This window comes from Cheilinus undulatus, linkage group 10, assembly GCF_018320785.1.
Source record: "Cheilinus undulatus linkage group 10, ASM1832078v1, whole genome shotgun sequence".
Taxonomy (NCBI): domain Eukaryota; kingdom Metazoa; phylum Chordata; class Actinopteri; order Labriformes; family Labridae; genus Cheilinus; species Cheilinus undulatus.
Window position 1 is genome coordinate 8,805,428 of NC_054874.1, and position 23,189 is coordinate 8,828,616.

A 23,189-nucleotide genomic window follows, 5' to 3' on the forward strand; every position below is an offset into this window, starting at 1 on the left:
AATTAATCTTGATAAAAATGCACTAATTAAAAACTTTGATTTACTGTGATTAGTGCATTAATTCTCTGACTGCCCTGACTTTTAGTTTATATATATTTGATAGAACTGATAGGTTGTGATATCAAATGATAAAAGATTTCATTCAATTTTTTCACACAAGCTACATCACTCCATCTTAACTAAAATCCTAAACTGATGCTTAAAATTGAGGGAAAATGTACTTGTTTGAAGTCGATGTGAGTATAGCTGCGGAGGGTTGCTTTAACATGCTCTGTCCATTCTCTCTCCCCCTGAGGGTTCTCTTGAGTCCCAAAGGCGTAGATATCATGTGGGAGCAATGCGACGGACTCATCAGGAGTGTGCCCCAAACCGCAGCAGGTCACCCACGAATGCAGGCTGCGAGGAGGCGGGGAACCACCTGGGACCAAAAGACAACAGAATAAATCATCTAAACTCCTCTCGTTCAGCACAAAGGTTTTTTTTTTGTTATATGTGAGTGAATGATTGTCATCATATTCATGGTTACCCATATTCCAGGTGCCAACAAACACAGAAACCATGTCAGGTTCACTCAGCTGAGAGTGTCTGGTTTTCATCAGCTGAAGGAGCTGGCAGAAGGCATCACGCTTCTAAAGGAAATGAGAGTCTCTCGGTGAATTATGGGAAAGTAATATAGAATTTAAGTCAGTGATAATACGAGTGAACTCCCGAGTGCCTTACCCGTGCGCTCTCAAACGTCATCTCCCATGGTGTGCTGTGGTGGCTGTCTACTACCATGCGCACCTTTGCAGGACTGCTCTGGAACTTGACAATCTGGAGGACTGATGTGAGAGAAATGCGGTTAAACAGTATATATCTAAAAACAAGAGAATGAAGACAGATAATGAAAATGAGATAATCTTACTTCTGTCATGTGACACCCTTTCTATCCCAAATGAACCAGCCTTCCTGTCAAAGAGCAGCACTCCTGTGTCCACATCTACAGAGACGGTCTGTCTGCCATACCTCACCATCTTTACCTGCACACACAAAGACGAGCAACTTTTAATACTGTGAGTTATTAGGTGGCAATTTTGAATGTATTCTGAAAATATTATCAGCTGTTTATATTCATTCACCTGAAAAGAGTGGACTGGTAGCTGCCTGGTTTGGCTCTTCACTGGTGTGACATTGGTGGGTGTTGGTTCAGGAGGGGGTGGGTTAGGCTGCACAGCCAGGTTGTGATTGGTCACTGCGTCTTGCAATGCTTTCAACACCTTCAGGAACAGATCATGTACACTGTTATAAAAGAACTTTTCCCCACATTTGTAGGTTACAGAAAATTTTAGCACAACTTACTTTTTTCTCCAGTGAAGAAAGAAGGCTGACTAAAGCTGAGATCTTACACAGCAGATTATCTAAGTCCATCTCTGGTCCCTTCATCCAAAATAAAACACAAAAGAAACAATGAGTTGGTGTTTATGGCTTTAAGATGATATGAATAATCACCTATAGAGCCATGAAAAAGTATGTGCCACCTTCTTGATTTTTTTTTTCCCAAGATGTTTCAGATCAAACAAATTTTAATATGAGACAGAGATAACCAGAGTAAATACAAAATGCAGTTTTTAAGTGATGATTTCATTTACAATGGGAAATAGTCATCCAAACCTACCTGGCCCTATGCGAAAAAGTATTTGCCCCTTAAACCTAATAACTGGTTGTTCCACCCTGAGCGGCAGCAACTGCAAGCGTTTGTGACAGCTGTGAAAGAGTCTTTCACATCACTGTTAGGGACTTTTTGCCAACTCTTCTTTGCAGAATTGTTTAAATTCAGCCACATTGGAGGGTTTCTGAGCTTGAACGGCTTGTTTAATGTCATGCCACAGCATCTCAATCAGACTTAACCTTGACCTGACCACTCCAAGACAATTTTGTTTTTAAGCCATTCAGAGATGGACTTACTGATGTGTTTCAGATCGTTGTCCTGCTGCATAAGTTTGAGTTCATGAACTAATGACTGAACATTCTCCTTTCAGATTTTCTGGTAGATCCTCCAGCAGAATTCATGGTTCCAGCAAGTGGTCCAGGTCCTGAAGCAAGCATAGCAACCCCAGACCATCATTCTAGCACCACCATGTCTGACGGTTGGTATGATGTTCTTTTGATGAAATGTTGTGTTTGTTTTACACTTGATGTAACGGGACGCACACCTTCCAAAAAGTTCAACTTTTGTCTCCTCAGTCCACACAATATTTTCCCCAAAGTCTTGGGGATTGACAAGATGTTTTGAGAGGAGAAGAGCATTTGTTTTGTTTTTGGTCAGCAGTGGTCTCTTTCTTATTGCTGAATTATGAATTCTGACCTTAACTGAGTCAGGTCTTCAGATATTGTTCTTGGTTCTTTTGTGACTTCATGGATGACTTGCCGTTGCACTCTTGGAGTAATTTTGATAGGCTGGCGATTCCTGGGAAGGTACCCCACCGTTCCAAGTTTTCTCCATTTGTGGGCAATGGCTCTAACCATGGTTTGCTGGAGTCCCAAAGCCTCAGAAATAGCTTTGCAGCCCTTTTCAGACTGATAGATGTCAGTGATTTTGTTTTTCATCTGTTCTTGATGCTGTGTTGCTTTTTGAGATCTTTTAGCCTACTTCACTTTGTCAGACAGGTTCTATTTAAGGGATTTCTAGATTAAACAGGTCTGGCAGTAATCAGGCCTGGGTATGGCTGGTGAAATTAAACTCAGCTTTCAAAATTATGAGGTTATTACACTTGATTCCTGATTTAACAAGGGGGTGAGGCAGTTACTTTTTCATGTAGAGCCAGGTAGGTTATTTTACCTTAATAAATGATACTGTCATTTAAAAACTGCATTTTATATTTACTCAGGTCACCTGTGTCTATTACTCAAATGTGTTTGATGGTCTGAAATATCTAAGTGTGGCAAATATGCAAAAAATAAGAAATCAGGAAGGGGGAAATACTTTTCTCTCAGCACTTTACATTCAGTGTTGATTTTGAGACAACTATCATTGTCAAGAAAAATGCCTGGTTCCTTTCAAACCTGTGCCTTGGTGTTTGCTAGAGAGCAGCTGGGATGGTCAAAGACCTTTGCCAGGGTTTCCAGGCTTGAGAGAGTCAGATCAATCTCACTGTAGATTAGATCAAAATAAAAAATATTCTTTAATGATTTTACATCTACTTATACATACTTCTATTCAGAACCTGTAGTGCATATAGTTCTCATTTCCATGCACTCAATCATAAAAAAAAAGTGCATACTCACCTGTTAAGGCCTTGGCAGGCAGTACCCAGAGTACGCTTGAGGTGGCAGAGAGTTGTTGCTCCTTTCTGCACATTTTCAATGTCGAGAGGCAGCTCGCTGAAGAGGTAGTCATTGAGTAAACCAATCACCTCACCTGCAGTACTGGAAACAAGATACAAAGCCTGAAATATGTGCTATTATTGCAGCTGTTTCTTCACTATGAACATTACTTCTGTTTAATTTACCTGCTAAAAAATCCTTTTAGGGAAATACAGAAGTCGTAGACAGGAAGTTAAGCACACAACAGATGCAACTTCTACTCTTTAACAGTATGCAAAGAAAAATTCTTAAAAAGTTTCACTTGTGGCTTTTCTATATGCTTGACTGATGGCAGGTGCATATTTAGATGATAACAGCTTTGATATTTGAACTGAATGAATGGCTAACATTAATGTGACACATCATTTGAAGGAAGTACACACTCATTAACACAATAGCAGTCACATGTGCAAACCTGTTCCTGTTAACTGGTATTTTGAATCAACAGATTTGTTTAGAAAACCTGTGATAGATGATCATTGATGAGAAGCAAGCTGGAAACATCTTTTGGAAATTCATATTTGCTTTGTGTAGAAGCCAGAAAATCTTACCTAGATGTGTTCAGCTCCTGCAGCTTATCCAGTAAAGGTGCATTAGGGGCTGGCTTCGCTGGTAGTCCCGCTAAAGGCACTGTGCTAACTGGAGCTGGAGGCGGCTTCTCATCATCTGAATATGAAACAAAGTCAAAAATTAATAATCAATGAATATCAGAAATATTGCAGCTTGGTGTCACTGGGAATTCTGACATATTTTTAGTGCTGTGAATTGACTGATTTTGAAACTAATTCTGGATATAGTGTTTGAGTGCACTGGGGGTGACCCAGATTAGTTGAGTACTTCATTTTCTTTTCTCTACAGATAAACTATGACTCATAGCCTTTTTTGGAAGTTATTGATACTTATAATGTGTTTCTGTAAATAACTTGTATTTCTAATCACTTTCTTTGCTAAATGAAAGTTGAAACACATGATTAAACAGAATTATTTTGCAAAAAAAATCTCATTATATATTACTATCAATTATGTCATCTTTAAGTTTTGGTGTTTTTCTTTTTCTATAATCCAAAATGTACTGTGCTTTACATTCTATTTTACATTTTTATTGCTCTGCAATTCTCAGCAAAAAAGTTTGCTCATCAGAATGTAAAGGAATGCTTTATTTAGAGATTAAAATCATAAGTATGTGCTTGTTTGTTTTTTTTTGGGGGGGGGGGGGGGGGGGGGTGTTTTTTAAATGTATATTTTGCAGTGGTTTCTGCCAGTCGACTTTGGACATCACAGCTATAATAGTTTTGGATTTAAATTTGTTTTTAAATATAGTTTACTACAGCTACTACTACTACTACAGTTTTTTGTTTTTAATTTCAGCTTTTTTCAATTAGTTTTAACTGTTGTGTTTTTGATTTAGTTCCATTTTTTTATTAGTTTCTGTGCCAGTTTTGGGATAGTTATCCATTTTTACTGCTGGGGCCAAGTGTTAACATTAACAGGCAATTAGGCTTTTTGCCTGGGAAGAAAGAAGAATCTCTGTGAAAGATGTCTGAAGAGAATTATTAAATCTCAGGTGAGTCCTGATTTATTGAAATTACCACAGACATGATTTTGTAATCTTTGTTTTTATCTTTTGTGTGTTTTATTGTCCATTTGAACCATTTTTTAATGTTTCTGTTGTGTTTCTTTTTCCATTTGTCATTGTTATTGATGTCTTGTGTGAAGCACTTTGAATACTTTGTCATTGAAACCTGCTATACAAATAAACTTTCCTTGCCTTGTCCTGCCTTGTCTTACCTAGTTTTAGATTTGTGGTAATGTGGGATATTTGTCAGGGATGAAACCTATAAGAATCAAAAAAATTAAACATCATATAAACTCAAAAATATATTCTGATAGGCTGATCTTAGTTCCTCATTTTATTTATTCTAATTTTATATTTGAGTACAACTTTTTTTTCTCCAAATATGTTATTTTGTATCATTTCATTTAAAGCATTTAAACGAGATATCTTGTATTATGTTTGCTGACGGCTCTTTATTTGAAACTCTGTTAACTGCTGCTGTCTTTTTAATCTCAACAAGGTTTTCCTGGTTAAATGAAGGTTACATAAAAACAGAAAATGTCCATTGTGTGAGGTCTTTACCAGTCAAATTGATTGGATTGATTGGATTTGGTTGACCATACATATTTACTTTAATGCAAGGGTTTATACTAGGGCTGTCAAGATTAATCGCATCAATTGCAATTAATTACGATCTACAACTGGTGCACTCATTTTTTCCAAAAACTGTGGTTAAGACAGGGCAGTGTCTTCTTTCAACAGTGATTTAAATAAGTCTACCACTGCTCCTTAATGTCTCATTTCACTTTAAAAACTCCCAGACAGCTCAGAAGACAAGTCAAAAGTCATCTGAACCATTTGTTATCAAACATTTACCTTTTCACCATCCATTTTTTTCCCTTTTTCAGTCCATAGAGTTCCTTTTTAGTTGTACAGATTATGTTAAAATCTTTCACCTATCAATGCAGGCAGGCCTAAAGTCTCCTACCTTTTTTTAGGATGGTAGAAAAATCCAGAATTACACAAACCAGTGTGCTAGAACGTGACTTATGGTGGTTAACTACAGAAGTCCTGTGGTTAATTGAGATTAAAAAAATTCAATCTATCAACAGCCCAGTTTAAATGTAATCACATTATTGGAGATGGGTTTGATTGTTGGAGATGTGATGCAGAACATGTAAATACAGTCTCATGCACACAAAAACATAGTATCCCCTTTATAACTTCTGCAATGAACAAGCTCATCCAAAATGTAAATTACAGTGCCAGACAGAAATCATAAAGGACGTTTCAATCAGTATGGTGCAGTCAAAGACTAAAACTGACAATGTTTTGTCTGTAATTCGATTTCATTTCAAATAATTTTGCAAGAACACAACACAGTTTTAGTTAGAATTAGAATAAAGACAAAGTCTTACAGAAAAAAACCTAATTTAGAAGTTTTTGTTTCATTTATTTTGTTACTTTTAGTTAAATTTAATCACCTTGGTTGCCAGTGAAATTTAACTATACTAATCCTTAGATTGGGACACCACTAGTTTGAAAAAGCTCTAAATCCTGACTGATTTGTCATGTTAACAGACCGTGAGCCCACCTGAGCTCTCATCCCCTGTGTCGGTATCTCGGGGAACAGCGTAGAGCAGAGGAGTGACCAGACCCTTGTGTGGATGCTGGTACCCCAACACCAGGTCCTCCAGAGTCCGGAAACAGTTCACCTGAACCCCCTGTGTTGTCTGTGGGACATACATACAAGACACTGAGTAAACAGCATGTACTGTGCATATCAGATAGGCATACAAGTTAGTCAACAGTCTGTCATTGCATTAATATAGCCTAGAAAGACTGCAAGTCATCAAACGGGCTGAAATTTAGATTCAAAGATTTTTAAGACCTACAGAGACAAATAAAACCATGAGGGAAGAGCCTGATTATTTTTACAAAGATATTTTAGTTTCTGAAACCGCTGCTGCAGGCTACGTGTCAGATGAGGCGATAAACAGCAGAGCACAAAAACAGCCTTTTCATGCATTTTCCACAACAAATATTTTGGAGAAGTTATACAAGAAGAAGAAATAGTATTTCCAAAAACAGAGTTTATACATTTACAGGACACCAAAGAAAACCACCAACCACCAAAGAAAAGAGAAATCCTGCTTTGCTCACAGGGTTTGAAAAAATTGACACAAACCTAAAGTTGTTTGCAGAAGTTTTGAGTTTTTAGTTTTAAGCCTTTTCTTTTGATACATCTGCTTTGTGGCAGGTATTAGTGATGATGTCCCCATACCCTTTTTCTCACTGGACCTCCCTGACATCCTCGATCAAAAAAAAAAAAAAAACTAGTTTTGCTCAGTTGGTAGAGAAGGTACTCATACACAGGGGTTATAGTCCATGATGCACCAGTCACAGGATCGTATCCTGATCTCCGCACTGTTTGGTGCATGTCTTACCCCACTCTCTCCCCATATTTCCTGTCTCTCTTTAGCTGTCCTATTAAAATAAAGGCTCAAAGCCCAATAAATAAAAATGTTCACAGAAATGTACATTCTTACCTTTATGATTAGTTATTGCCATGCTAATAGCTTCACTAATGGCAGTCATTGCTACCAGCTTGCAATGGAACTAAAAGCCACTAATAACCATGTTTCTTTTAATAAAGAAATGTGATTCAGTTCTGATAAAACTGCTGCTATACTATAGCTACATCCAAGCTAATCACTAGGACAATTAAACCCTGCCACCTACCGCCTCGTTCCTCTCAAATGATGCTGATTGGTATCTCCTGTAATCAGACCGTGCATTTTTGTTTCAGATTGGAGCTCTGCAAGATGATGACTGACATAACATCTGGCCGATCCATCTGCTTTGCAAGGTTAGCATGGTTAGGTTTGCCAGATTAAATCAGAAAGGAAATTGAAACAAGCTAAGTGGGCATCAGCTTGACTTGTGGCCTCTCCAGCTGCTGGACAATACACAATTTCTTTTTTTCAAGATTTTAAACCAGAATGAAGGAGCAGCTGACTGATACAATCTTTATTTGTTATAATCTTTATTTGTTATATGTCTGGAACTTTTTGTGCTGCTGTCTTGGCCAGAACTCCCTTGTAAAATAGGTTCTGTATTGCAACGTACTCCTGGTAAAAATAAATGTTGAATAAAAAACAGAAAAAACATTTTACTTGCTGTGGCTATTTCAGCCACTGTATTTGTTTGCTTTTGCCAAATGACCAAAATTAAGCCACCTTCTTCACTCCTATTTCCCTAAAGTGTAGCTCTTAAAGGCAGCTATAGGTAGTTTGCTGTCACACCATCCCAATGACATGTAAATGCTCCATGGGGGTCAGGAAGTTGTGATAGCCATTAGGAATGAATGGCAACATAGGAAAGTTAGTACTTCACAGTGCTAAATAGAATTATATGCTGCAATTATTATCAGAAAAACCTAACAAACGTTGAGTACGATCCCTACACAACAAAAAAAATATTTTTCTTCACTGTTTAATGGATTTACCTGGCATGGCGGTGATCACATATTACTCAGACCTGCAGACCTCCTGGCATCTATCATCTAGCCAAACAAGAGTCTAGAGGAGACTTAACATGAATGGCTCCTCATTTTGCCACAAACACTCTTTCAATTGAAATGGTGATAAGACTATCTACCAAATAAACCTTGACAGGCAACTGAGTAATGACGAGCCATTCGTGAATGAGCCTGTTTTTAAAAACGGCTCATTAATGTTATAGGAAAGTGGCTCCCGTTTGAGTGCCAGTTTCCTCAGTTTCTTTCGTTATTTAGCCCACATTTAAAAGGCAACATTGATGTAAAAATGAAGAGCTACTTGGGAGCCAAACAACCAGCTCTACTGAGAAGAGCCAAAGGATCCGGATCTCTTGAAAGTGACAAATTTTGGGGTACAGATGGCTTGGGTTTGAATCCGGCCTGTGGCGCTCTCCCATATGTCTCTCCCCACTCTCTTGACTCCGTTTTGGACTCTATCCACTGTCCCCCTCTATCAATAAAGGCAAAAAAAGCCCAAAATAAATCTTTTTTTTTAAAGAGACAGATTTTCCACCAAAATTAGCAAGGCGAGACGGACATCCGCTAAGGAAACATCATTGAGTTCAGAGTTTAATAAGCTAAACTGTGGAAAACTGGACTGAACCAAACCCGCCTGCTTTCTGGAAATGGACCATACAGGAGTGTTGAGTGACACTGCTGATTCAAGTCTTTTACAGTGAAGCTTTATATACTTTTTTTGCCTGAATATTTCACTACTAGGACACAGAAGTAGCTTAATAATAAGCCCTTTGACACCTCAGCATAGTCTTGAAAAGCTCAAAACATGGCCTTTTTGAGTTCTCTGCAGCAAGATGTCATCTGCAAAGGACCTATACTTTATATTGCACTGTTCAGTCTTCTGTGGGAAAAAAGAAGAAATAAAATTTGGGGGAAGAGGAATAAATTAAGATTTACAGTTCTCCCTATCAGATGCCTGCAGTTGTATCATAATCAGAAAACTTTATTTATCCCTAGGGGAATATTGGGGAAATATCAACTCTAGTCATTACTTGCTCTCTCAAAATATTCTATTGAAACTGTGCAGTTCATAAACACCCTAATCTTGTATTTTAGTCATTCAGTTGAAGACGAAGTGTAATGACGGTCTATTTATAACTCCTGCAGTCATTTAAATGGTCTCCTAAAACCCTCCTTTAGAGGTCTTTCTTAGAATAAAAAAAGCAGAAGTGTGTATTTGCATGTCCGAAAAGGACACATGTAAATGATATGGTGTGAAAAAAGTGTCATATGGGGATTCAGAAAGCTCTGCCTCACTGAGCAGCAGAGGTGACATCCCTGACAGACACTTCCTAGCAGCAGCAGCTTGGCTGTCATGGTCCTCTGTGAGTCAACATTCCCAGTCAGTAGGAAAAGCAAACCCCCCCTCGACCATTACCACAACTCTCTGAAAAACTCAAGGTAATTCTGTTTTTGCATGCGTACGTTCACACTTTAAGAACACACAAACAAGCCTTTCCTTTTACTTTCCATTAAAAGCCCTGCAAAATTTCGATGTAGTGGCACTTAAAGCGCTACGAGCAAAAATCAAGATACATGCATAGCTACTGGTAGCATTAGTAAAATCATTAAAGAGCACATTAGACCACAATACCAACCTCTCTTCCTCTGCCCTCTTTTACAGACATTTTTGTTTTCATTTTGCGGTTTGGGGCATGTTTTTTTGGCTTGAGCTACCTGACTCTTGCCAGAAACGCTTCAAACAGTATTTTCTTTACCACAAGGATCTCTTGAAAAGCAATTAAAAAGAAATGACAAGGAGCAAGAGACAGCACAGGACAAAACGGTCCCCAAAAATATCTCTATGGCCAAGTTGGAAAAACAAAAAGGAAAGCATGCGACTTGTGAGTTAGTGGAGCAAATCCAGTGAGGGGAAATACATACAGGAGGTTTGAACTGATGGCAGTGGAAAAACAACTGAAATAGAAACAGGGCTTTCATGTGAAAGCATAGGAGTTTTCCAAGTGAAAGGCTTGAATACCACTTCATCAGAAATATTATTAAGCCTGTTTTTGGAACCTAATATGCAGACATACTTTAAAAAAAAACACATCTGTATTGTGGTTTAGGCCCTGAAAACAGTTTTCACACTCACCCTCTTGACCACCGAAAGTGTTTGTGTGGTTGCAAACTCTGTGCCTGCGTGTATTTTTATTGCCTATTAATGAGGTTATTCACAGACAATGTCCCCCCCTGCTCAGGGTATCAAACGCAGACACATACCATCACAGGCTTCAACTTGTCCACATCCAACAGACTCATTATGTCTAATACAAACACCCTCATATATGCACAGAACAAATAAACACACCCATTGGTCAACGACCTAGTGTGTGGGTTGAGTAGGAATCTTTGAGACATAAAACAATTTCTTCACTGTGCTGCTGAGCTTATGCTGCAAGTATGCGGCCACATGGCAGAGATGCCATTGAAACAACAAGGCTGCTGCAGTGGTAACAGAGCCCATGTAGAGAGGAAGCACAAACATGTTCCTGTTCTCATTACAACAGGCAATAACAAAGCACTGTTAGATCCCTCTGACTCCATCTATACTGCTGTTTTTCTCTGTGTGTGTGTTACAGTTTGTGCCAAGGTTTCGCATCTATTGTGTTTTCTTTCCTGTTGCTTTTATTATCATGTTTGTCAAATCAGTCCTATGCCTACTACTATATTTTTAATTGTTACTTTACACATGCATACTTAAAAGGCTATTACTGGCATTGTGGCCATAAATCTGTAATGCACCAAACAAATGCTGCTGAGTATGGAATTGTTAACTTACAATGTGTAGAGAGACAATGTATAAAAAAAAAATAGTCTCATAAAGTGGGACTAGTTCTGTACCAGATCCCCAAGACAGTCTGGTTGCAGAGCCGCCCTCTCAGACACCTAGTCTGCAGACCACTGCTGTCAGACCCCACTACTTCTGCGGAGATACACGCAAAAACATGCCAAATGAAATCACATTAAACTTCTGACTAGAGTTAGGGTATGGTTTAAGTTTAGGTTAAAAGTTAAAAACCTGACCTGCAAACCCGTATTACAAACTTTTTAATATAGCGGTCTAAACAGCCTGCTTACAGCAAAAAAGCTGGGGGCAAAGGCCTAGAATTAACGCCCATTTCAGACTGGGAGCGTGTTGTGCTGCTTGCATGTGTCACGCGTGTCAGCTCCGGCTCCTGCAGGTACGGCTTTCACACAGGGCGCAAGTTTGCTGCGTCAGCCGCATTTTCCTGCTCTCAAAGCCCTGTCCTTCCTCACGAGTTTTACCTGAATAACCCCCCCTACATGCTTATTGATTTAGCGTATTGAGGAAGTTTGTCGGGAACTATTCAAAATAAAAGCATTCTGTACAAGTGAACGGAGTTTCTCTACAGAAATACTAAACCGGGCTTTTACTTTGAAAAAGCACAAACCAGAAAAGCACTCATATGATGTTTATCTTTCCTGTGACATATTCTACCAGTGTGGAGACAAAAAGTTTCACTAATAGTTGATCTTTAGAGAACAACTTTATCAAACAGGCGTATTTAAGCTTGTGGCCTTCCTCAGTGTTATCAAGAAACACATTGTAAACATATTCTATGTGCATATTTGCCACAACGATGTAAATATGGCTCTCTATTTATCATTTTCCTGTCTAATAATAAAAAAATTGGCGAGGCTTCGAATCTCTGAACTCTCCACGCCTGAGCCACGCATATCAGCCGCGCGAGCCTCGACGCTCATGCTGGCAGTCTGAAAGGCCTGACTTGTTAACATGCAATCAAACTGAAAATCCACGCGTGTCGAGGTCAAGACGTGCGCTTCACGCTCCCAGTCTGAAACGGATGTAAGGCCAAGCCCAATGTACGTGGGCCGCCTGGTTCAGAGCCAGCCTGTGGGTGGTCTCTCTCATCCCTGTTTCTGATTCCATCCATGTCCTTGTCTTCTAATAAAGGCATGAACATCCCCCCCCAGAAAATATATATATAAATCTTTTTTTTATTCTAATCCAGTGTAGCTACATAGCTAAAGCTAACATAGAAAAAGCCAACATAGCTTAAGCTAATGTAGCAAAAGCTAACAGAGCTATATTGCCTACATAGTAACATAAACTATGTAGCAACTGTAGCTACACAGCTAACACTGATGTAGCTAAACTGGCATATATAGTAATGTTTACTATATAACTAGTGCAGCTACATAACTAAAGCTAATGTAGCTATGCTTACCTATGTAGAAACATTTAACAAGTCACAAGTTTAGCTACATATCTAAAGCTGATATAGCTGGTTTACATAGTAATGTTAACTACATAGCAAGTGTAGCTACATAGCTAAAGATAATGTAGCTAAAGCTATGCAGCTATGTCAGCTTCAATAGTAATGTTAACAACACAGCATGCTTAGCTACATAGCTGATGCTAATGTAGCTAGAGCTAGCCAGAGTACATGTAACTACCTCATAAACTGGAGATATTTTGTAAATGACATCACTTCCATGGGTGATTTTTATTGTAGTGGTCTATAAGAGGGGCATTTGAGAGCTGCAGCTAGACCCCTCTCACCAGTCTTACCTTACAAGCCAATTTCCATCTGTAGTGGCAGATTAATAAGTACAAGACTATCACATTCAGGTAAAAGTACACTTACTTTGGTAAAAATTGATTCAAGTAGGAGTGAAAGTGCTAGTCTACAAACCTACTCAAAAGTAAAAACTAATTCATTAAAGTTTATTCAAAGTACTATGTAGCTACTGCCGATGCCCAAGGGGCATGTACAGTGAAATATACTCTTTCCTTAAAGTGGCATTGCAGCAAGATAATATAAATCTCCAAGCAGGCCTTTTATCATACGTTCGGCTTAACCCAAAGTGAAATGCTACAGCTGTTTTGGGATGAACTGTGGAGTCATTCTCTCGATGTGCTACTGACCGTCATTGTCAAGGCCAAACAACCAGCCACTTCCATGTTGTTGCTAGAAATTATGGGCCTTCTTATTCTGCGCTGGTGATACTTTTTTACTCAGGAATTCATGCCTTTTAAAATTTAGTGAGGTATAATACTTAGGAGGAGGTAAAATGACTGATTTTAAAAACACTCAAAAAAGTCTAAGTACACAAAAAAGCTACTCAATTATAGTAACATGGGTAAATGTTACCTTCCACCCCTGATATTGAGTCTCTGTAAATACTATAAAAATTTCACACCCTGGACTTGCTGTTTTTGTAAAGTGCTCAGAGATTATGTGTTAAAGATTGATCCTGTACAAGTGAGGTTTGATTAACTGATGATTGACTGATGTGGCGATGGGATCTCACCTGAACTGCTAGAAGACCATCTGCATCAGGAAGAATGCGATATGTGTGAACATGACGTTGGAACCTGTGGAAACCGAGAAATAAATCATCAATAATACGGCAAATTACTACAACGGCACTTTGAAAAAACACTCAAAGGGAAAAAGTATTAAAATGTATTGTTTTAACAAGAACCAGATGTCTAGCTGCAGTTAAAGACACTGTAACTTTTTTAACAAGGCGCCAGTTCTTTTACGAATAAATAATGACGTGGCTTGTTTAAGTCACACGATGTGAATGTGAATGTGTGACACTCAGATGATCAGCTCCATCAGACGGATCAGAGGACTGGACTCAGGCAGCATGTGGAGATGAAACACAGTTCATATCAGTCTGTTTGTTATGTGAATAAAGGAGAACGTGACGGCAGATTTCAATCAAAAATGTGGAGAAAAGTAATAAACAAAAAAAGGGATGACATATTGAGGAAAGAACGAAGAGAAAGAGGCAGCACTGTGAGCGGCCGGGCTCAGCTTTCAGGAATGTCTCTGGCTCTGGCTGATGAGCAGTCAGCGTAGTGCGGTCGCTGCAGCTCCCGCCCTCTTTAAGGGGCCCCAGGGAAGAGAGAGGGGTAAGGAGGGAAACAGGGAGACCTGAGCCAGGCTTTCAATGGCTGAGATGGACTGTGTTACAGACTGGACAGTCCCACTATAGTCTGCAGAGTGTGTATGAGATTGCCCTTTATACTGATTTTTAGTCTGCTGGCTGATGATGGTGAAAGTGATCGATATGACGGGGGAGAGAAGCTGCTGAATCAATTTACAGATGCTGACATTCTGCAGGAATACAGTTTCCAGCTCTTTGAGCCAAAAGTGAAACGAGTCACAGGATTAGCTAATTATTTATGGTTTCACATGAAGTCAAACGGATTTTTGTTGCTTCTCACACTGGGCAGCATTCACTCTTCGAGGACATCCTGAGTGAATCATTCATTAAATATTTCCAGGGTGGTGGAATTCTAAAAATAGACTCATGACAGATCATCCAGTAACTGCTATAAAAAAAATCATTCCTGGGAAGTGCTGGGTCATGATCTCATTAGGTCAAAATTGGGAAAATGAACAGACACTTGCAATGTGTTACTGTACCTGAAATAAACAAAAAAATAAGGCTATCAGCATTAATGACAACCTTGCAAAGCTGAAAGATAAGCCAGATTTCATGCCTGTCATCAGGCAAATACATCTCACAAAACTCCAATCTAAAACATTTGTGCTGGGTCTGAAAAATTACCAGATCAATCAGCATTGTTTGAAGAGAAAGAGGTGGTATCTACAGGTGTGATTTAGTTGTACTGCAAGCTGGTAAACAATGGCTGCTGCTAGTTAAGCGATTAGCTCAGATGAAGCTATAGTAGCACTCTTTATTAGAACTGAACAGCATTACTAAGTTTAAAAGTGCAAATAACGGCACTTTTTTAGGCAGGAAGATGCGTCTACTCTTATCCCAACTGTCCTCAGCATGACTTTGTTTGACGGGTACATTTTAGTTGTACTGCAAACCAGTAAACAATGGCTGCCGCCAGCGAAGTGAGTAGCTCAGATGTAGCTATTGCGGCAGTTTTTTTTTTTTATCAGAGCTAGACATTTCTTTATTTAAAGAATAGCAGAAAACTGCACTGAGAGTTTATCTTGGTGAAAAATCTAATTTTGTTCTTCACTCAACTGTTAGTAAACGACTGTGCCTGCCTGTCAAGCTTACGATGGCTAATATACGTAACAAAGCTGTGCATGTACAGGTCTTGAAATTGGATATTATTTCAAGATATATTAGTTTAAAATTTTTCAAAAAGGTTAAAGTTGGTTGTATGTGTAAATTCATGTGTGCGCACACAGTGAAAAGACATCTTGTAGTGTCTAAAAACAGAGAAGTATACTGTAACACAGTAGACTTAAATGCAGTATAGACTACTTAATCACAGCTGGTTAGGGTTTTCCCAAATTGTGCGCTGCTGTTTTGCATTTACAGGAAGTTGTAAACAGACTTTCGGCAATTATAATCAAATTTTGACAGTTATTTTCAATTACTATTAAATTCATGTAACTTGTATTTTATGTTACACTCTTCATTTAAATAAAATGAATTTATTTTGCTTTACATGCTTTTTTTCTTGTTGGAATTTGCTGTCAATGCTGATAACACGTTAGCTGGCTAGCAAATCCCAACATTAGCTAGCATGTTTGTTTGCTAATAGTAATGTTTCACCTACATAGCCAATATGATGTTCATTCAGGGTTCGAGTGCCTATCTTTCCACACTCAGTTCTTGGATGTTTTTGAGTCTGCCAGTAGTAAACTGCTGTTGAGAAAACTTCTCAGTGTGAACACACATAGTGCACTTACGCACTCAAAATGTTTAGTAAAGAAGTATATGATGGTGGACACTCTTGCTGTTTCTCAAAGCCAAAGGAGGATCCTTGAAGGACCGAGGATACTGCATAATCAACTGTTTCAATGTCAAGAATCCTCGAAATTTTTCCAAGGACTGAGTCCGTCCTACAGAGAATTTCCAAGGATGCATATACAGTATGTAATTACTCACAATCCAATATGCACACTTGTCCTTCTCTTAAAAAAATAAATAGCTCAATATCAGGAGGAAGCCCGGTCCTCAATACACTGCACTCAATACACTGTCCTGTTTCAATCTTAAACATGTTATCATTACTATTGTATGGCATAAAAGTAAAGCTGGACAGGTAAAAGAATTGCCATAGTATATTATAATATCATATAATTACATAATATTATTATATAGTATGACAAATATGATTATATGATCATATTATTACATATATTACGATTTTATGATGACGTGATGGCATATTAGACGGGGCTGGGTAAAAGTTGTACAAGTTTTTTTTAATATCTCTCCAATTTTGATTTCTTCCAACATCGGGTATATGAGCATGACCATTTCTAAGATGTAATCAAGCACACTTGCTAGCCTGTTCCAAATGTGTTTTCAAGAGTTACCAGGGATGACTCTGACCTTGCCTACAAGGCACCTGACTCAGGAGGGTCCTTCCTACAGTGGAAGGATCCTGGACTTTGAGAAACAGCTACTGTTTGTTTTAAACGAGTTTGTTGTAAACGAGCTAGGAAGTGACTAAAACGTCAGAACAGGCTAACAAGCAACTGTGTGATTTCCTGTCTTTGTTCTCAGGGTAGTAACTTGTTACACTTTGCACACTTAAAGGGTATAAAATACTAGCAGATTAATTTATAAACTACGTGAGAAATTCCACAAGTGGCTGAGTGATTGTAGAGTGTTGTTAAATCTGAGTTATAGACCATGTTAGCCACTCGTTTTTTCTAGTCTGTTATCCTCAGTTTAAGGCGGCAAAAAACTACAAACAAATTTAAATGTAAAAAATATTGGAATTTCAATATGAGTCAAAATGGGGAGATTAATTAATTATAGAAATTTTGAGATAAATCGCAATTAAACTTTGTTATCGTTGAACCTGGACTGTTTCATACATCCTTTGCATGAGTATAATCATATTCATCTGGGAGAAATTCCATACAAAATGTTTGGGAAGGGCAGGACTTTTCAAAGAATTCTCTGAAGGTGTATGTTTTTATTATAGAGCAAGGTACAAGTGTAATGCTTTAAATTTCTTTGTGGTTGTTAGGATTCATTGGCTGCCCTCTTAGTATGTTAATATGTAAGAGTGTGTACGGAGGCCCTAAGCAGACATATATCCATCGCTTTTATTTACTCAGTTTTACTATAATAATAAAGAACTTCTTGAGCTCTAAAAAAGGACTTGGGATCATGGAAAATCAAGCACTATTTTGCTGAGATAAAGCCAAAAAATGTGCCCACTATCATGAGAAACAGAGTAAAATTAAATGCATGGATGCATGTCCCTGTAAGGCTTCTGTATATGTGTGTGTTTGTGTTTGTTTTGATGTGTACTCACAGCAGGCACAATGCATAGGCTCCTGGCACAGACTCACTATCTCTCACTAGGTAGCTGCCATCTCTCCCTGCCCGTGCCAGCAAGTCCTCTGCGTGCACACGGCTGATGTCACGATGATACCATGCTGCCGTAGCCATGGCAACCAATGTTGCAAGATATATTTTTAAAGATAATCCACATGAGGTGATGAGCTTTACATGACACTACTTTAGTGCTCATTTAATGTGTGAGACTTTCTCGATGATGTTTCGTTTGATGTGTCAGTGCCATAGAGGGAACTTTCCCATGATCCTTTTCTTCAAAGTGTCAGAAGGACCACCCAATACCCTGTTTGTATCAGCTAGCACTTCCTGGGTTCGTGTTGGCTGCTTGTGAGTAACACATCCTGTTGTGTCAGAAGAAGAAACATCCAGCTGTTTGAAGGTTGATCCAAAGAAGCTCCAGTCCTTTTTTTTCCAGAAGTGATCCTTGTGTGGAGGGATTAGTTCCAGTTTTTGTCTTCAAGTTGATTCACCCAGGTGGGTGTGTTGCTCTTACAAACACGGACCATCACAGCGGGGCATGGGAGGTAGAGGAGAAATAGCGAGAGGTTGTTGCACAGTCTAAATGAAGCAGCCACCCCTGAGGCAATGACGCTGCCTCTGGCTTAACCACAAACACAAGCCCTCCTTCTGTCCCAAAACAAAAAGCCCACATGCAAACAACAGGAAAAGAAGAACCAAGAATGGCAAAATAAACAAATGGAGCCGCACACAGGGCGCCCACACACTCACGCATGCACGCAGCAGAGACAGAAACACACCAGATGGACCTCAGTCAGCACTAAAACCAGACAGGCATGCAACAGAAACCAGACTAATTCAAATGATTTCCCAGCTCTGTTGCCATATAAGGGAATAGGAACACCCTCCAAAAAGTTCAGCTGATGACTGCAGTTGTCTTTGCGTCTTCCAGACCCCAGATTCCATTAGGCGTGCGTCTGGCTGGTTGCGGGCTACTCCTGGGGTCTCACTTTCATTCTGGATGTTTGTGTGTCTTGTCAGAAGAGTCCCGTCCTCACTCGGTACTCTCCAGTGGTTCTTCAGAGTGCTGTCAGAGCAGAGGGAGGGAGCACAGAGGCAGAGGACAACCCCGTTAGAGCGCAGGGCAGACAGAGGAAGTGACTCGGCATTCCAGATGGCGGACACAGCCAGGAGAATTCTTGTGAGGGGCTCAGCTTCCACACCAGTGTGTGAAACAGCAGACTTCTTCCTTTTTCTCTCTCCCCTGTCTCTTTTCTACTTCCTCTTTATACCCTGCCCTGCCCCCCCCTTTAAATTCCACGCATTAATCACAATGTTGCACACACAGGTGACCCAGCTAATCCCCAGTTTCTTCTTTGTTTATATCATCACTATCTTTAGTCTTTTATCCTCTGGCAGGCGTATTTGTTTTCTTCACCCTTTCTTTCTCTGATCCCAACCTTTTTCCTTCTGTCACCCTCCCTAAGCTTTCCTTCCTTTCTTGCTCACTCCTTCCTTCTCAGCAAAAAGCAGCCTCCATATGGTTATGATCATACTTTACTTTCTTATTTTTGCCCTCCTAGAACATCGCCCATTATTCAGCCCTCCTACTTCCCTCCCTCTCCATTAGCTGGAGCATATAACTCAGTGGGAAGCTATTCAGTCCCATATTTTCTCTTCAACTTCTCACTACTCAGCAGAATGTGCCGACCACCAACCGCAAACCCCTTAAAACAAATAAACACAAGTCCATCTCAATGTGATGACATATAAACTTAACCCTAAAAATGCAATCAGATCTTAATATTGCTGGGAGCTCTCTAATGCACATTACTGAAAGATATATGACACTGTGCAGCTCTGCTTGGAGTTCAGTGGTAACATTTACAGGCCAACATGCACCCCCTGGCAGTGCAAACATGCTAACTACTACTACCCCAATTCCAAAAAAGTTGGGGCGCTGTGTAAATTGTAAATAAAAACAGGATGTGATGATTTGTGAAGCTCATAAACTAAATATTAGCTTATTTTGAATGAGATGGTTAGAACACATCTCAAAAAAGTAGGGACAGGGCCACTTTACCACTGTGTAGCATCCCTTATTCTTTTAACAAGTTTGTAAATGTTTGGGAAGTTTTGAAATGTTGTCCCATTCTTGTTTAGTTTTCAGCTGCCTAACAGCCTTGTGTCTTCTTTGCTAGAATTTTCCTTTTATAATGCACCAAATGTTTTCTGTTGGTGCCAGTTCAATACCCGGACTCTTCTACTGTGAGGCCATGCCGTTGTGATGGACACAGTATGTGGTTTAGCATCGTCTCATTGAAATATGCAAGGCCTTCCCAGAAAGTACATCTAGATGGGAACATATGTTTCTCTAAACCTCTATCTACTTTTCAGCATTGATAATGCCTTTCCAGTAGGGATGCACAATATTGGATTTTTGCTGATATCTGATATGCCGATATTTACAGATTCATTTTAGCCGATACTGATATTTGAATATGTTTTACAGTAAAAATTCAGTCCTTTGAACACAATTTAGGGTTTGAGTGTGAAAAAAGATACAAGCTACAGTATTTTCTTAAAACACAATCTAAAGTTTAAAGAATGAGGATGAATAAAGAAAAAGGCCAATAATATTGTGCAACCCCTCTTTCCAGATGTGCAAGCTGCCCAGGCCATTGGCACTAATACAACCCTGTATCATCAGAGATGCAGGCCTTTAAACTAGCACTGCTAACAAGCTGGATGGTCCCTCTCCTCTTTAGTCTGCAGGATGTGGCATCTGTAGTTTACAAGAAGAATTTCAAATTTTTATTTATCTGACCACAGAACAATTATCCATTCTGGCTCAGTCCATTTAAATGAGCTTTGGCACTGAGAAGGCAGCAGCTTTTCTGAATCCTGTTTGCATATGGCTTCTTCTTTGCATGACACAGCTTTAACTTGCATTTGTCAATGGCACGGCTGTGTTGATGGACAATGATTTCTGGCAGTGTTCCAATGCAGTGATTTCTAGTATAGAGAATCATGCCTGTTTTGAATGCAGTATTGACCTTCAGTCTTGTCCTTTGAGCTCAGAGATTTCCCCAGATTTGTTTAATCTTTTGATGTTATGTGCTGTTGATAGTAGGCTATTCAAAGTCATCACAATTTTATGTTTGAGGGTTAGGGTTAATTTTTCTGTAATTATTCCACAACTAATTTTTAGACATAATTTTTTTGCAGATTCATGAACCTCTGCCCATTTCCACTTCTGCAAGTCCCTGCCTCTCAGCCGTGTCTTCGTCCCTGCCTCTCAGCCGTGTCTTCGTCCCTGCCTCTCAGCCATGTCTTCCCTCTTTAGGAGGCAGAAGTGAAATCTACTGGTTTTTAACATGTAGTAGTACTCTGGTTTTTGAATTAGGAGGGCATTAAAGGAATAATTACCTATTCAGAGAATGTATTGATTCAACGGGACTTTTTTCCAAGTGGAACTGTATACTTTTTGCCAAAATAATGAACTGGTATTTTGACATTTTAGTTCTAAATTGCTCACTATTCTAAGCCATTGGTTAAATGACTTGAGTTGCAACAAAACTTTTCCAGAGGAGCATGTCTTGTTGAATCAGTTGTAGGCTATACTGAAGGTTTTTGGAGTGTTTTATTTTTAACCCAGAAAGCCTCCACTATTTTGCAACGAAAGCTTTGCTACCAGCTTTTTCTGCCTAAGTGTATCTGATCAGCTGTTTGTGCTAAACACAGAGGCTTCCAGGGTGAAAAATAAAACACCTTAAAAAAAATTTAAACAGTTGACCCAGCATTCTTTTAGGCCCATTTTTACCTGTAACTCGCTAAAGTACACTGTAAAACTGTACCCATCTGCTACACTGCAGAGCCTCCTGTTTGAAGGGCCAACACTCATTGCAATCACTGGGGGCAAATGACACTACTACACCGCCTTCCAAATTATTATGCAAATTAGATTTCAGAGTCACAACATTTAATGTTTTGTTTTTCAATGAAACTCATGGATGGTATTGTGTCTCAGGGCTCTTTGGATCACTGAAATCAATCTCAGACACCTGTGATAACTAGTTTGCCATGTGAGCCTGATTAAAGGAAAACAACTTAAGAAGGACGTTCCATGTTATTAAGCAGGCCACAGGTTTCAAGCAATATGGGAAAGAAAAGGATCTCTCTGCTGCTGAAAAGCGTCAAATAGTGCAATGCCTTGGAAAAGGTATGAAAACATTAGATATTTCATTTAAACTTAAGCTTGATCACCATACTGTGAAGAAATTTGTGGCTGATTCAGAGCACAGACAGGTTTGTGCAGATAAAGGCATAATGAGGAAGGTTTCTGCCAGATCAACTCATGAACGAACCTCAAGGTGTAGCATCCTCCAGAGGCTTGCAGTCATGCATAAACCTACTATTCAGACCCCTAACCAATGCTTACAAGCAGAAACGGTTGCAGTGGGCCCAGAAATACATGAAGACTCATTTTCAAACAGTCTTGTTCACTGATGAGTGCCATGAAACCTTGGATGGTCCCAATGGATGGAGTAGTGGATGGTTGGTGGATGGTCACCATGTCCCAACAAGGCTGTGCCATCAACAAGGAGGTGGCGAAGTCATGTTTTGGGCTGGAATCATGGTGAGAGAGCTAGTACGCTCCTAAAGGGTCCCTGAAGGTGTGAAAATGACCTCGGCAAAGTCAATAGAGTTTCTGACTGACCAATTTCTTAACCTGGCACGCCAGGAAAACCACTCATAGACTGCATTTGGGAAAGGGCAGGGCCTTTTAAAAAAAACTCAGAGGGTTATTTGATGAACGCTCTGTCTGTCACATCTTTACGAGCCAATCAGAGAACCAAAACACGTGACATAGCCGCTACTGAGCTGGGCCCCTACCGAAGGAGTAAACTCCATGGGGACTGTAGACATGTAATTACACGACTTTTGTCGTTTTTAAAAAGAAAACAACTTAATACTGATCTTTGTTCTTCTTTTATCAAAGAACTGTCATTAAGTTCTGATAAAACTGGCCTCTTGTTGCTGCTTGCTTACGTCATGACTCCGCCTCGCCCGAAAGCACTGCCCCTCGTTGCTGATTGGTCCTGTCACTTTCTAATCAGGCCCAAATGATTCAGATGGGAGCTTTGCAAGATGGGTTCGCCAGTGAGAAACACGGAAACGGGCGTATCCATCTGCTTTGCAAGGTTACCACTTTCTTCCATGGTACAAAAAGAAGAACCGTGCCTTCTGTAGCAAAATTATCTTCATGCATGACAATGCACCATCTCATGTTGCAAAGAATTATCTCTGTGTCACTCGCTGCTATGGGCATACTCACGGTGTGGCCCCCATCTCCCCTGACCTCAACCCTATTGAGATCCTTTGGAGCATCCTCAAGCTAAAGATCTATGAGGGTGGAAGGCAGTTCACATCAAACAGCAGCAC

At 39.5% G+C, this 23,189-nt stretch overlaps 1 protein-coding gene across 1 annotated transcript in view; it reads right to left on the bottom strand.

Annotated features, from left to right (window-relative positions):
* inppl1b (inositol polyphosphate phosphatase-like 1b) overlaps positions 1 to 19,224 on the bottom strand; it is a 39,611-nt gene extending 20,387 nt beyond the window's left edge. Inside the window, exons 1-12 of the mRNA XM_041797154.1 lie at positions 17,743 to 19,224; positions 13,776 to 13,839; positions 6,492 to 6,630; positions 3,894 to 4,008; positions 3,265 to 3,405; positions 3,043 to 3,130; positions 1,339 to 1,416; positions 1,119 to 1,256; positions 905 to 1,019; positions 721 to 821; positions 527 to 629; positions 222 to 418 (exon numbers count right to left, since the gene is read on the bottom strand). Coding sequence (XP_041653088.1) covers positions 222 to 418; positions 527 to 629; positions 721 to 821; positions 905 to 1,019; positions 1,119 to 1,256; positions 1,339 to 1,416; positions 3,043 to 3,130; positions 3,265 to 3,405; positions 3,894 to 4,008; positions 6,492 to 6,630; positions 13,776 to 13,839; positions 17,743 to 17,879 — 1,416 coding nt within the window. The 5' untranslated portion in view covers positions 17,880 to 19,224. The remainder of the gene's footprint in view (positions 1 to 221; positions 419 to 526; positions 630 to 720; positions 822 to 904; positions 1,020 to 1,118; positions 1,257 to 1,338; positions 1,417 to 3,042; positions 3,131 to 3,264; positions 3,406 to 3,893; positions 4,009 to 6,491; positions 6,631 to 13,775; positions 13,840 to 17,742) is intronic.
* Between the last annotated feature and the right edge of the window lie 3,965 nt (positions 19,225 to 23,189).